Raw genomic sequence first — 16,274 nt, 5'->3', positions numbered from 1 at the left:
TGTCTCATTTGTTCCCTTGTTACTCATTTTAATGAATCACTTGAACAGACTTCAAAACGTTAAATTAGATATATAAGCATGCCTGAAGTATTATATCATAATATCATATTTCAAATTTAGTAGTGATATCATTGTCTAAACATAGTAAGTTTTAAGAAAGTCAGTTTTTTAGCTACTTTGCCCTCTATAAATAACGTGGTAGTAAAACACACAGCAGATAAAAATTAACCGAAGAATCCATAACATCCAAGTATAGAGAGCTGGGGAAGTTCCCCCACATCCCTTCTTCCTGACATAGGAACCTTGATGCTTGGAGTAAATCTTTTGAGGGTCCTCAGAGGTGGACATTTGCTGTTCCTCGCCTTTGTAGTAAGGGATCTGAGCAACAAGGAAGTTGGGAAGGCATTACCAGCACAGAGTTTTCCTCTGTGTTCTTCATACTCCCTGTTGCCGAGGGTTTGTCCAAAGGGGAAAGGTAAAGGAACAGAGGAAGATGTCTGTCAGCTGTCTTCTCATTCCTCTTGCCTTTCATAGCATTCACAGCAGGCTGAGAACAGAAAAAAAAAATGTTACCTCTTGTGTTCCTCTACCCTGACCATTTGCTTATTAAAATAAACCTTGACTACTCCGTCTCCCCTGATTTAGGCCTCTCTGTTTCCTCCATGAAAAAGCTGGTGAGGGTGTTTAAAGCTGATAACTGTGTCACATATAAGATATAGTCATAAATCACTGGAAATGAACTGTTTTTAGAACCTGCCACAACTATCACACTAATGCACTTCTACAAAGGGCGGTAAATGTGATAATTAAGGGAACTGTTTATCTTAGTCCCTTTGTTCATCTCTGAATGTTTTTTTGGTATGAATCCTCTTATTTGTTTTATATACAGTTCTGGGAAACAGATCTTACCAGTGCAGGAGTTTTAGATGTGCAAGTCCGTACATACGGGAGAAAAATCTAGTATCACATCTCTGGAGATTATTTTATTTAAAATAATCATAAGTTATTTAGCATTCTGATTCTTTCAGAGGTTAAGAAGTGGAACCACTGGGTCACTGACACCCCGAAACACTGAAGACTTGTATCTCCCCTTCAGGAGTGATTGCCGGGTGTTTCGTTCAGTGAGTGAAGTTTGTGTAGCTCTGGCCGGTGGGCTTGCAGAGGTGTGTCACCAGTCAGAAGGAGCGGAGGGGCTCACGTGACTGGTTGTTTACATAAGTCAGTAGCAGCGTCTGTCATCTTCATATTTAAAGAACTGTACATGTTAGTGCGAAACTCGGGTATAAAATGGGCCGCCGGTTTGGAGGCGAGTCGGCTGCTGCAGCAGATGAGATCATAGACAAAACCCACACCCCTCTCCAGACAGAAAGATCCCCATGGAGATAAGCCTGCTTTCTGGGAGGAGTCATCAGCCACGTCTGCCATCCCTGTTAAGCGTCTCTGTTTCACTTTACCTGTCCCTCGATTTGAAGTGCAGTGAAAATGAATACAGAGCTTGCCAGAGGCATCTTTGTGGAAGTGATTCTGTTTTAGCCACTCATGTCAAAGGCACCTGAAAAACACCTGAGGTTAAAGCAGGCTGACCAGGTGAACTTAGAAAGTAGCAGTTAGTAAATTGTCTTCTTAAATATCCAGAAACCCATATGCCACCTGGGTGCAATCTAGAGATGCCAACTTTTCCTTAAAAGGTAATGATGAAAGGTCCAAAGGTGCATAAGGAAACAGTGAACCTACCTAAGCTGATACAAGAGTTTTGTCTTCGGAGCAAAAGTGTTGAATACGAATTTAGAAGTTAGCTTTCTGTCCTTGAGGAACTGATTCGTAGAAGTCCAAAGTAATCTCCTTGTGCCTTGCACTTTGGGTTCTATTTGGGGTTTTCCTGATTTCTGAAGTGCCTGCCTCTTTTATGTTTTCTCTGCTCACGAGGGCTCCACTAGGGGGCAGAAAACAGAACGGAATACAGAGGAAACCAGTGCGCTGCCTCTGCTGTAATGCGATGCCCTGTGTCTGCTGCTCTTTCTGGATACCTTGGGGAAGGTCTTTCTGTTTTGTGTATTTCACATAATAGCATCTATCATGCTATATATTTAAAGTGTAAATGCTTATTCAGGCTTAATGATAGTTTCTCAATTAATTCATTATCACAGTATATTTCTTTTGCTTTTCTAGCATGTTTCTGGCATCGAACCTCAAACCACTAATTATTATTTATGGACGACCATAATGATGGTCCCTGTGAGGTTCACCTTATCCATGAATACTGTTCTTCATTCATTCACTCAGTAACCACTCATTGGGTTCCTACTTTTGTCAAGCCTTGTGTGTGTTAGGTTTTGAGACGAGAGCAGTGAAGAGAGAGTTCTTAGGAGGCTGCACATGGCAAATGTTTATGTGCAACTGCTCCCCAAGCCATTTGGTGAAAGGACTAGGCTGAGAGGACAAAGAAGGGATTCTTTTTTTTTTTCTTTCAATTCTTTTATAATTTTTTAATAAAATTTTTGAAGATTATACTTCATTTGCAGTTATTATAAAGTATTGATTATATTCCCCATGTTGTACAGTACATCCTGGTAGCCTATTTTACAGCCAGTAGTTTGTACCTCCCACCCCCCAACCCCCACTTCTGCAAGGAATTGTCCTCCTCCCTGGAAGGATACGTGATGGCTACAATGCTGGGTAGTCTTTATTTCTGATTATTCTTTCTCAACTGCTCCTAAAGATTAGAAAACCATATGGGGTTGGTGTGGGGACCTCAGTGACAGGTCTAGGAGACTAGCTAAAGGTCTTTTTTTTTTTTTTTCTTTCTTTCTTTGTCTTTGCTCCACCAAAAATTAGATCTAGTTACCTGAAACTCATTAACCTCTGCCAGCCTAGGGTTACAGAATATTAATCTTTAAGTGAAAACCTCGTTAATTTGTCTTTTCATGGTCAATTATTCAACAAAATATAGAACCGGTGCTTTTGATTTGATTTTCTTTTTTTTTTTAAAGCTAGTCAGATCTTAACTGGAGATAACTCTTGTTGTTGTATAGTGGCTAAGTCGTGTCAGATGCATTGCGACCCCGTGGACTGTAGGCCACCAGGCTCCTCTGTCCATGGGATTCTCCAGGCAAGAATACTGCAGTAGGTCACCATTTACCTCTCCGGGGATCTGTCTACCCAGGGCTCAAACCCTGGGTCCCCTGCATTGGCAGGTGGATTCTTTACCACTGAGCCACCAGGGAAGCCCAGAGGTACTTGGTTTCTCCTCAGCTTCTCTATTTTTGGACCGAACTACCCTCTGTTCATTGTAGATAATGTATTGCCTAATCTTTTAATCTTAAGGTATAAACATTTATTCTGAGAATATCTTCAGTTTACAATGCCTAACGTTAAGTTGAAGTATCAAAAAGTCTTTTTTATTGGAATAAATTCTTTTTCTGTTAGATTTAATAAATCATTCTATACAGAATGTGATTGCCATTATTGGTAAACAAATGCTACCACTTCTTTCAAGAAGATAATACATGTTTATTTTCATCATTATGTGCTTAGAGCATCAACTGCATACTGTACAAAATTAGACAAGGCCCAGTAGGACATCCTTTGAGTTATAATTAAATATCTTAATTGCTAGAGTGTATCTGGGATTCTATGCTAAGGAAGCCCATGGTGAATAAATGTCCTGTGTTTTTATAGTCCTTGGGTGTGTTTTCTTTATCAGGTTTCAGAAAGCATTTCAGTGAGGGCTTCACCTTTATTTCTGTAAATCCTAGCATGATAAGCAACACCTGGAAAAATTAATGACTCTTAGTGAATGTTAGTGAAATATTAATGAATTAAAATTTTAAACCCAAGAATTTTAAGCTTCTGAAAGTTAGAAGTGTGGCTCAGGAAAGCAAAAACACACCATCTGTGTTTTAAAAGTTAGCTGCTTAGCACTGACACATACACACTGCCAAGTGTAAATACATAGCCGTTGAGATGCTACCGGAGAGCACAGAGGCCTCAGCTTGGTGCTCTGTGATGACGGGAGGGGGATGACGGCGGTGGGGTCACGGGAGGGAGGGGACGCACAGGAGGGAGGAGAATATCTGAAGATATTCTCAGAATAAGTTGTAAAGCAATTATCCTCCAGTTTTTTAGAAGAAGTTAGCTGCTTTGAAAGTATGTATGTACATGAATAAAAATTAGATGAAAATATGGAAAAATGTATTTTTGATGGTGGTAGGATTATATATAATTTCCTCCAGTTTTTCTGTTGAATTTGTCGTTGATTGTAGTTTATTTTGTTAAGAAAATGCCTGTACAATTTACACAGTTTTATTCTGGAGAACACTTCTCTTGGATCTCGGATAACCTCCAGAAATATGGATTCTACATGTGAAGTTTATAATACACTCGTATAGGGCTAAGTCTGTTGCTATAGGTTTTTCTTTTCTTACTTCTTTTAATAGCTGAGTTTTTAGAATTAAATGCAGAGGATAAAATCTAAATATTCTATCCAACAATTAATAACAAAAAATAATTTTTCATAACTTAGACTGAATATTTTTTCCTACACTAATAGCGTAGGAAATTTTTTATAGTCTTAGCACACCCTTCCCCTCCTACCAGCAATCCCAGTTGATAAAGCATTGTGGGTTTTAGCTAGAAATTTCCCCCTGTGTTTGAGCTAGAATGACTTCACTTTTTAGGAACAGGACAAGAATTAGAACTATTGCCTTTGGGAATTTCCTGGCAGTCCAGTGGTTAGGACTCTGTGCTTCCACTGCCAAGGACACAGGTTCGATCCCTGGTCGGGGAACTATTAATAAGCTCCCACAAGCCATGTAGCACACAGCCAAAGAATTGTTGCCTTTAACATGCCTACACTACTCATGGACCAAGTGGGGTGCAGGGACTTTTACACACATGTACATATCCCATCTGACTCCCTGTCTACATGTATCTACTTCAGTAGCACCTACAGCCTTAGGAACGGGGCAGGGACTAGATCAGAGAGTGGACATACTGGGTGGAAAAATATAGGCAGGATATCCTCTTTCAGAATTTTATGACAGGCTGATCCCACCATAAGGGTTTGTGGTCTTCTGAAGCCCTCTAATTAAACAGAGGAAGCGATACCATTTTTTTTTCCTACTTGTCCTCTCCCTTCCAGATCTACACCACCTTCACTCTAGTTAAATACCACCAATTATATATTTAAAGTAAAAGCCTGAAATGTGGATTTCTGTGGCCAAGTGTGGGATGTCCCAGTGACGTCTCTGCAAACCCAGAGCCAATCCCTGTGCTTCGGGCTCAAGGTCTATATTTAGAAAACAGTGTGGATCCTGTATTTTCACAATGTTGTAAACATGTTTGTGTGGCTATTTTTAGCTTCTGCAGACTTTAGTGAACTTCCAAGTTGGCAAGTCAGACACAGTCAGTTGCCGTCTGTTACCTCAGATGCCAGCACTTTGTGAATGACTGATTGTCTTGGGTTTCTAACATATTTAAAGCAGAGACGTGTGTAAGTTATCTTGTGTCAACTGCATGTGACATGTTTATATGTTTTATTATACATATGGTCTTTTTTTAAAAGCTTTTATGAACTGTATAACTTCAGTAACAGTTTTTCTTGGAGTTTAGGATGAGTTGGGTCCTGCCAGATGGGGCCAGCAGAAATAGCTAGTCTTTTTCTCTTTCCCCCAGCCCTTCTCTCCCAGTCCTCAGCGTTAATTCATGTACTTGTAGATCCTTCCAGTCACGGTTCTTTCCAGTCCAGTGTCACTCAGTTCAGTCGCTCAGTCGTGTCCGACTCTTTGCGACCCCATGAACCGCAGCACGCCAGGCCTCCCTGTCCATCACCAACTCCCGGAGTTTACTCAAACTCATGTCCATTGAGTAGGTGATGCCATCCAACCATCTCATCCTCTGTCGTCCCCTCCTCCTCCCACCCTAAGTCTTTGCTAGCATCAGGGTCTTTTCAAATGAGTCAGCTCTTCGCACCAGGTGGCTAAAGTATTGGAGTTTCAGCTTCAACATCAGCCCTTCCGGTGAACACCCAGGACTGATCTGCTTTAGGATGGACTGGTTGAATCTCCTTGCAGTCCAAGGGACTCTCAAGACTCTTCTTCAACACCACAGTTCAAAAGCATCAATTCTTTGGCACTCAGCTTTCTTTAGAGTCCAACTCTTACATCCATACATGACTACTGGAAAAACCATAGCCTTGACCAGACGGACCTTTGTTGGCAAAGTAATGTCTCTGCTTTTTAATATGCTGTCTAGGTTGGTCATAACTTTCCTTCCAAGGAGCAAGCGTCTTTTAATTTCATGGCTGCAGTCACCATCTGCAGTGATTTTGGAGCCCAAAAAAATAAAGCCTGTCACTGTTTCCATTGTTTCCCCATCTATTTACCATGAAGTGATGGGACCAGATGCCATGATCTTTGTTTTCTGAATGTTGAGTTTTAAGCCAACTTTTTCACTCTCCTCTTTCACTTTCATCAAGAGGCTTTTTAGTTCCTCTTCACTTTCTGCCATAAGGGTGGTGTCATCTGCATATCTGAGGTTATTGATATTTCTCCTGGCAATCTTGATCGCAGCTTGTGCTTCCTCCAGCCCAGCGTTTCTCATGATGTACTCTGCATATAAGTTAAATAAGCAAGGTGACAGTATACAGCCTTGATGTACTCGTTTCCCGATTTGGAACCAGTCTGTTGTTCCATGTCCAGGTCTAACTGTTGTTTCCTGACCTGCATACAGATTTCTCAGGAGGCAGGTCAGGTGGTCTGGTATTTCCATCTCTTTCAGAATTTTCCACAGTTTATTGTGATCCACACAGTCAAAGGCTTTGGCATAGTCAATAAAGCAGAAGTAGATGTTTTTCTGGAACTCTCTTGCTTTTTTGATGATCCAGCGGATGTTGGCCATTTGATTTCTGGTTCCTCTGCCTTTTCTAAATACAGCTTGAATATCTGGAAGTTCTCCGTTCACATACTGTTGAAGCCTGGCTTGGAGAATTTTGATCATTACTTTACTAGCATGTGAGATGAGTGCAATTGTGCTGTAGTTTGAGCATTCTTTGGCATTGCCTTTCTTTGGGATTGGAATGAAAACTGACCTTTTCCAGTCCTGTGGCCACTGCTGAGTTTTCCAAATTTACTGGCATATTGAGTGCAGCACTTTCACAGCATCATCTTTTAGGATTTGAAATAGCTCAACTGGAATTCCATCACATCTACTAGCTTTGATTGTAGTGATGCTTCCTAAGGCCCACTTGACTTCACATTCCAGGATGTCTGGCTCTAGGTGAGTGATCACACCATTGTGATTATCTGGGTCATGAAGATCTTTTTTGTATAGTTCTTCTGTGTATTCTTGCCACCTCTTCTTAATATCTTCTGCTTCTGTTAGGTCCCTACCATTTCTGCCCTTTATTGAGCCCATCTTTGCCTGAATCATTCCCTTAGTATCTCTAATTTTCTTGAAGAGATCTCTAGTCTTTCCCTTTTTACTTCCTATTGCTCAAAGGTTATAAGACTTGGGTGGTGTAGAGGGAAATGGAAAGTTGACAGAAAAAAGAAAGCCGGGCTCTTTTTAGGGCCAAGACAGCATAGAATGGGCAAGATGGTGCTGATTAGTTGAAAAAGAGAGCTGAAAATTAGTTGAAAATTAGTTGATCATTAGTTGAAAAATGATCAGCAGCTTTTTTTATAGGGTGAGATGATTATCTGGATGTCACGTGAATGAAAGTGTTTCCCCCAAAGAATCACGTCTTTACAAAGGATAATGCTCCCCTCTTTCATTGAAGGGGGGCGGGGGTGGGGGGAGCATCCCTGTCAGCACTCGGGCTTAGTCTTCTATGGTCCCACCAAAGATCCTCTTCATTCATTGTCTGTGGAGTAATTTTTGTGTCATGTTCGGCTTTGTGCTTACTTCTCTTGGGTGAGATTCTTCTTCCTTGCCTCTTGAACTTAATGTGCTTTACAGTCAATGACTCCAGAATGCATAATTCATCTCTTTGGAAGTATATCTTTCCAAGGAAGCCTTTCATTGCCACATACCTTTTGTTCCGGAAGCTTTAGATTGAGTTTCATGTCAAGAAGAAAATTATACAAAGCATTATTCTGGCTCATTCAAGATAAATGTAATTATGGAAATTGAAATTTTGTTTTGTACCACTTTATGCTTCTCCTCTACTTCTTAATGTGAAAGTGTTGTTTCCAAAGTGTCATCCAGATAGCAGTGTTTTACTTTATTGTGAACTGTGAATGTTTAGTACAAAACGGGAGAAAAGGAAAATGTTTTTCTATGTTTTGCTGGAAACTAAAAATGGTAGCTTTATTCCAGAATTAATTATTAATTTTGAATTGAATAGCTAAACAAGAAAGAGTTTAGACCCTTGTTGGGTTTATCAAAGTAAGGTTTTTTTAATTTCAAAGTGTTATTTGTGTTATATTTTTTAAAATGTCACTATTTAAGCAAGCATGTTCTTTTCCCAAGGATAATATTAATGAAAACAGTGCAGGGGACATGCATTTGTGGGGCACAGTAAAATCAGGAAACATATTCACATAATCGTCAGCATCTCAGGCACAGCAGCCTACAGTAACATTTCACAATTTTAAACATTCGTTGTGGGTTTTCTTATTTAGAACTGTAACCTCTTTAGCAATTGGTATTGCCTCTTGCTCAAGCCGAAGAAATAGACTTTAAAGCAGCACTGTCCAATGATAGCAACTACACGCATGTGGCTAAATTAAATGAACTGGAAAATCCACTCCTGAGTGGCACCAGACACATCTGAAGTTCTCTGTAGCTGCATGTGACTTGTAGCTGCTGTGATGGTCAACATAGCCATTTGCACCATGCCAGAAAGGTCTGTTGGACAGCGTTGCTCTGAAACTGCGCTTAGAATTTGTTCCTGTGCTAGAAATTATGGTGATTTTTCAGATGTGATAGCAATTTCCTACCACTGAAACAACAAAATTTAAAGTTCTCACATCTTATTCTTCACTTAAACATGTCCCTTGACACTGTACTTCTTCATAGTACATGCCTTGTTGCCTTTATTCTCCTAATGATATTATATCCTGCCCTCAGAGACAGGAATGTCATTACACACACACACCCCAAAGTTGAATATATAGGAGAATAGTTGTCTATATAATTAAATATACTAACATAAATGTTTTATAACTAAAATATGTAGATGTCCCGATACTGTAGGGACTTGTCAGGTCTGAAACTGTCATTCCAGGATTGTAGCACACTGGCTTGGTTCCATATGGTTTCGTATTGACTTGTATCTTGACTGAGTAGTTTCACTTTTTGTTGACTGAACCTTGCAGAGGAGGAGATTTGACGGGATTTGTAGCTGAACTCTTAGAGCAACCAGAAGACCCACTGTCGGTTTGGCATAGCATTGATTTACACAGAGACTAGGTTCGTAAAGAGCAGAGACGGCATCTTCAGGGTCACCCGGAGGCATTGATTCATTCATTCATTTCTCAGGTAACAGCTGTCACACTTGTCTTTTAAGGCACCACGTCCTTGCCTGCTCGGCACTCTGCTGAGCGCTCAGATGGAAGAGAAATGAGACAAGGTCTCGGGTAGGAAACCGCTGTTCAAAGGACTTCATGACAGTCAGGAGAAGCATACTCAGATAGAAATTTGCACAGGTGCTCTGGATACCCTGGAGCAGTCAGCTTTACCTGGAGCAGGTCACGGAGCGCCAGAGAAGGTGTTGATGGACAGGAAGGAGTTGCAGTTTCCCTTCACAGCAGATCCCAGTTACTCCAAAGTGGAAAACATTAGTTCCTGGCCAAGCCCTCTCAGTGTTTGGAAATTTTTCAAACCATGGGGGAGGGGGATCTTTAAAATGCCATTCAAAGGCATCATTTTAATGACTGTGTCAGACTCCTTCATAGAAACGTATCTTAATTTATTTCCTCAATTTCTTACTGTCACCAGTTTGCTTCCTGGTTTGCTTAGGACTGAGGAGTTTCCCAGGACGTAGAATTTTGACTTGTAAAAGTAGGGACGGTCCTGGGGAAACTGGAATGGTTGGTCACCTTACCTATTGTTGCATATTTAGATTGTTTCAAATATTTACTCATATAACCAACATTGTACTGAGTGCTTGAATGCCCTATGTATTTAGCTGTCTTTCGGATTATTGCCTTTAGTGAGACTCCTAGAGATGAAATGAATGGTTTGATGACTCTGGACCTGTGTAAAGCTCACAGCCCTTTATGGTACTTTTGCTGTTTTCAGCTAAATTGGGAGGAATCTGTCTGGACATTTGTGCTACCTCTGCTTCCACGGGTTCTTAGGGAGATATGCAAAAGACACAGCCAGGTACACACTTGCTCCGGAGGTCACTACAGCTGCCGTCCTAAATCTCCAGCTAACCAGATAACATAGGACTCCCAAATACCTTTCATCTAGGCCAAAGGCAGGCTGAAGGCTGATTCCTGAAGTTGAGGTGGACTCGCTGACGCCACCGTCCTGTGATCACATGCTGACGTGAGCACACTGACTCTTGGAGTACTTGGTCACAGGCCAAGGGTGAGATGACATGAAACCCAAGGCAGGCGGTCTTTCTTCCCAGTGCAGGTTCACTATGAAATCACCCCAAGCCTTCATCCCCAGCCTCACAGGATGTTGCAAGTTTATCTTGCATCCATGTTAGCCAGTCTCTTGCCTCTTAGCTTCCTCCTCGTCAGGGTGAGGAAACCTTGGAAATTCACAGGGTTAGTGTGTCCCATAACCCTCACACTTGGAAATATGATGAGAGATGAACTTGTATTCACAAGTGAAAATATATATTCAACCTGCCCCACCATGCTGTGTTGAGAGGTGACCTACCTTCCTGAGGAATTTTAGGAATGAATGTGCCTAGTTGGGGTCCAGAGTCTCATATTAAACTCTTCTTTGTAGTAAGAAGTAAAGGCAAGTCCTGTTTCAAGCATTCTTATCATGTGCCCCCAGGAGTCCTGTGAACCCCTGAAACTGTGATATTATTTATGTGCCTTTTTGAAAGAAAAGGTTATATTGCTTTTGTAAGATTCACAGAGCGGTCTAATGATCCCAAAAGGTGTGAGAACTAGTTTGTGTATGTAAAATATCAGGGAGGTTTTGTCATTGCTGTTTTGTTTATTCCTTTGATACAGGACTTCCACCAGAGTTTTGAGGTAGGCATCAGTTTAGCAATGATTTCAACAAGTAAATGAGATGCACTTTCATTAATCATTTAAAATTCCCTGAAATTTTTTTTCCAGCTACCATAGTGTTTGAGTTAAATTTGATTTTTGTTATTTTTGCTAGCTTTGCTATTATGAAACTGCTTTAGGTCCAGCTAATTTGCTTTTGTCCAGACACTGTATGTAAACCCCTATTTAAGAAGTTTGTGGCACAGTTGTTAGCCTACCTCTAGGCATTGTCTTGCATTATTTTTGGTGTATTCTTTTGTTTATATTACTAAGCTAAAGTTAGCACAGATAACACTGGGCTAGAAGATGGTGACAATAGTTTGAAAACAGGAAATTTTAGGCTTGTGTGTGTTTGGAACAGATGATCTTAATGACAGAGCCAATGGAGTGGAAACTTCCACTGAGCCTGTTTTTTCCTTATTTTGCTCTGTGAGAAAAGATGGTGCTTCCTGGAAAACAACTCAAGTATTTTAAAGCAAATGGTTTTCTTTTGTCCCTGCTTCATGGCTAATTTGTTTTTCTTTATTTTATTTACCCTAGTTGTATTATTATTCTGGAAAGTTAATGTTTTTAATAGGAAAAGTAATTCCCAAAGAGCTTATTTTAGATATTTAAATATCTAAGTATATGACTGTTTACTGACATGGAATGTTAAGACCACCAGACTTTGGGAGAAGAAATTTGTTTCTCTATTTTAAGTGCTTCCAACTTTCCTTTTTTTTTTTTTTAACCCTCTAAATTCCAGTTTTTAAAACAAAGTAGTTATACTTTGTCTAAGCTGTTTCCTGACTAAGACTCAGTCTCTCCAGATGTATCCTGGAATTCTATATTTAAAAGAAAGGCTAAATTTATTCACTAACTGCAGAATATGAAGAGGAATATGCATTTCCATACAGATGTAAGCTCTTTTGTCTTGTGTACATCATTCCTAGATTTTAAAATATTAATTAATAGGCATCCTTTTTTAGAGCATTTTGAAGCATAAGCTTTTTAAAAATGTAATATTTTTAAAATTATAACAGTACTGAATGGAAAGTCCTTGAAAAAAAATCAGACACAAAATTATATAAAATAAAAATATGAAACTGGTCTGACCCTCCCAACCCTATTCCTGGAATGACCGCAGTTAACACTTCCGATGTGTCTCCTTCCAGACCTGCCCTCTAAACGCAGTTTATACATACACACAAGATCATTTCAGACAAAATGGAATCATGCAATTCTGTAGCTTTTTTTTTTAAGTTTAACAATTATCTTGTGAGTATTTTTCATATATGTGCTTCCCAGGTGGCTCAGTGATAAAGAATTCGCCTGCAAGAGACGGAGGTTCGATCCCTGGGTTGGAAAAATCCTCTAGAAAAGGAAATGGTAGCCCACTCCAGTATTCTTGCCTGAATTATCCCATGGACAGAGGAGCCTGGCGGGCTACAGTCCATGGGGTCACAAGAGTTGGAGAAAACTTAACAACTGAACATGCATGCATTTTTCATATATACGGATTTGTCTCATTTTTTAAATGTTTTGCATCAATTTATTATTGTATTTATATCTCGAGATTTATTTAAATTTAATCATTACCCTGCTGGTGAAGTTTAGATTAAAACCTCCCTTATTAAAAAATAGCATTTTCATTTAGTGAAACACCTATCTTTGTTAACATTTTACAGATTTCCAAGATTGTACATAAATTTTGAATTCACAGTTGTGACCTTCTTTCCTTAAATTTCAGTCGTGAAATACCTTTTAAGAGATTTCAGAATAAGAAAGTTCCACTCTTTTTTTCCACCAATTTCCTAGGATAATAGTGGGTTAGTAAAATTACAGTGGTGATGTTTCATGATGGAAGGGCGGTTGACTCAAGAATATAGAAAGTGCTATTCTTCAGCTTGTCCGGTCAAGGTCAAGTTGAGGATTCAGCGACTATGACAGACCTGCAGACCTGGATGGAGTCATTAGAGGTTTTTCTGAACCACCCGAAGGGAACATACTACCTAGGACCTGTGTGCTGAGATCTCAGAGAAGCAGGAGCAAGTAGGTTAGGTGCCTTAGCTCAGAGGAAGCTGAGGGAAGTTGCAAAGAAGAGTCTCAAGCTAACTCTTGAAGGCAGAGTAGGGTCGTTGGGTGAGAGTAAGAGGATGTGTTAGACTGAAAACAACAAAATGTGTGTGTTGCCTGGAGAGGCAGGGAGGGTAGGTATTGTTTTGATGTATAATAAGTATGGTTTTGTACACCGACCTGTGAGTTTGGGCTACCCTAGTAACAACAGTGGACTTCTTATTTTCTCTCCCTGAGGTCTTTTCATTTAAGTTCACTGGCTGTCCGCAGCAGACACAAAAAAATTTAAGGAATGGTCTCAGCTTTCAAAGAACTGGATGTCAGGTTGGGAAAATAATTCATGAGTATTTGGAACGTTTGGAAATGTACATAGTAAGATAACTGTAGCCCACCAGGCTCCTGTGTCCGTGGGTCTCTCCAGGCAAGCATACTGGAATGGGCTGCCATTTCCTCCTTCAGAGGATCTGTCCAACCTAGGGATGGAACTCAGGTCTCCTCATTGCAGGCAGACTCTTTATCGTCTGAGCCACCAGTGAAAATGACAAAATAACAGATGGTTCTAAGCTGTCCATAGCCATGCAGAAGACTTTTGCGAAGACTCCAGAGAGCAGGTGTGGCAAGACAAGGGAAAGACTTGAACAGAACTTTGAAGAATGGTTAGGTTTCCAATAGTAGAAAGGAGTTCAAATATACTCTCTAGTGGGGTAAATACTGTGGACAAAATTGAGGAGAGAACAGATAAACTGCTTTGGTGGCAGCAGAAGGCTTGAGAAGAGAAGGATTTAGATAAAATCTTAAAAGAACCTCTATACTTGTTTGTTTGCTTAATTCTTTTTTGAAAACCAGCCTAATTCTGTCTGAGCACATTTGAATCACCTGGTGAGCATTTGAAATGCCCTATGCTGAGACATCCCTTTTGGTGCAGTGGTTAAGACTTTACACTTCCAATGCAGAGGCTTTTGGTTCGATCCCTGGTCAGGAAACTAAGATCCCACATGCTGCATGGTGTGGCCAAAAATTAAAAAAAAAAAAAAAAAAACAAGAAAACCTCTCATAGCTGTAGAGTTTTAAAACAGATGAATTTATGGTTTATGCACCTCTGTCTTTCCTGAATAATTCTTCTCAGCCCAGTTGTTAATGGACTGGGAAGATTGCAGTCATGTCAGTATCCCTATAATGCATAGAGAGTGTGAGAACTTCCATATTTTCATCCGTGTCTCCCTTGACATATTCAGCATTGCCTGAGCACCAGCCTAAGACTAGGAGAAGATGAAAGGTGAAAAGACATGGCTCCAAGTCCTCAAGAAGCTCACTTGTAGAGATGTCAAACTCTGTAACCGGAAATGAGGGGGAAACGGAGAGCTTGAAGGGGGCCATTCAGGGATGGTTTCCCAAAGTCTGAGCTAAATCTAGGAATGGATTATGTGCTAAGGGCCAGAATGTATCAGGGCCAGAGGCAGTACAGAAGCAGAGTATTAAGGGACCTGCATGTATTTCCAATACAGTTGAAAGACTGAGCAGCAAAAAGTGGGGCTGGAGAGATAGCAGAAGCTGGAGAGCCCCGTGTTCTTGCCAGAGAGAGTTTGGCTTATCCTGCAGGCAGCAGGCAGTCACCGAATATAGGGGATAGGTAAAAGCAATAATGCAAATACTCTAAGCATTGTAGATATTTAGTTTCACTGTCTGATGTAAATATATGTCCATTGGGATTTGTGCACTCTCTGTGGCTGTTCTCTTTTGACTTTCATATAGTAGCCAAATTTAATCTTGAAGCCCTGAGATGGGACACGGGCATCAGACTGTGGTGCTTTTAAGCTGCTTCAAAATGCAGACCTGCTGGTGCAATCTTATTTTAACGCATCATTTATTCAACTTCAGGTTGAACTGACTGTTGCATGTAGGCAATGACAGCAAAATAAATGTTTGCATAGCTCCCTTAACCACACCTGCTCTTTAGCCAGTGGGTAAAATGATTTTTCACATGTATTTTGTTTAAAATGGCTTTGAGTGTTTCCTAAAAAAATGTGTCCTTGTTTGGTCCGTTCCTGCAGTGTAGAACTGGTAAGGCAATGTACAGCTTTCTCTGGGGCTACCAAGGCAGCAAGGATAAAAATAGGGCAAACTTTAAGAATCCCAGATATTTTCGGATAACAAAGACTGATTTATGTGGACCGAGTTTGTGCTCAGACAAAACATAGAGAAGCTTTTGTGCTGCGATTAGTGAGGGTGCTGAGGTCAGTTCTCTTGTTGAGCATCAAGCTTTATTCTGTGGCTAAATCGCGCTTTGTACCCTAATCCAGAGAACCTTTGTATCTGCCTTATTAAAGTGTGTAGTTTATGTAATTGCTTTTGTTTTCCCATTTAAGCTGTGCCAGATTCAATGAGAGTGACTCATTTTGTGACTGAGACAAACACTCGCATTTGGACCATGTTAAAAATAAATAAATAAGTGGCAGGTGCTGCTGGGCTAAATTCTGTGTTTTCATGTTGTAATTTCCTGCTGCAAGGGTTCATCTCTTAGATAATGTCTTCTCGGCCTCTGTCATCGCTAGCCCCAATCTGCCCAGTGCCCACGATTCATTGCTGCTCGTTTCTTGGCTGTTTATTTTCATTTCCAAGGGTCTTTTACATGTTAACAGTATCATTTCAAGAGGGAAACATAGAGATGGATGGGGGAGCTACAGTCAGCCGGATGACCAAGAGTGACATGAGAACTGTAGCAAAGGGACGTATTGCATTGTTCTCTCTTTTTGTTGTTTTCCCAGGGGGTTTTGTGCATGTGTTTTCGCAAAGCTCGCTTGTGTCTACTTTATTATATATGCATTCGGCATTGGAGCTCTTTTTCTCAGGTGGAAGAGGTTTTGAAAGCATGCCTTTCTATTCAGGGTGGCCCATGTATCTAATCTAATAACCTGAAAATTGTGACGACTTCACAGTCTTACGGGAATTCTGTTTATTGTATAAATATTTCTATGTACTTGGCCCTGGGCTATGCATTGAGTATGTAATGGCAAATAAAATAGACATGGCCACTGTCTA

General features: G+C 40.3%; 1 protein-coding gene across 10 annotated transcripts in view; it reads left to right on the top strand.

The window, feature by feature from the left end:
• GAB1 (GRB2 associated binding protein 1) overlaps nt 1–16,274 on the top strand; it is a 122,504-nt gene that overhangs the window by 63,649 nt on the left and 42,581 nt on the right. For 4 of the 10 annotated variants that reach the window (XM_043485472.1, XM_043485436.1, XM_043485444.1 and 1 more), the window contains exon 2: nt 15,855–15,960. The exons of the other annotated variants lie outside the window; for them this stretch is intronic. In XM_043485472.1, coding sequence (XP_043341407.1) covers nt 15,855–15,960 — 106 coding nt within the window. The remainder of the gene's footprint in view (nt 1–15,854; nt 15,961–16,274) is intronic. 10 annotated transcript variants of the gene reach the window in all.

The sequence above is a fragment of the Cervus canadensis genome, chromosome 1, assembly GCF_019320065.1.
Source record: "Cervus canadensis isolate Bull #8, Minnesota chromosome 1, ASM1932006v1, whole genome shotgun sequence".
Taxonomy (NCBI): Eukaryota; Metazoa; Chordata; class Mammalia; order Artiodactyla; family Cervidae; genus Cervus; species Cervus canadensis.
The sequence above is the reverse complement of the archived record's forward strand: the minus strand, read 5'-3'. Positions and strand labels throughout refer to the sequence as shown.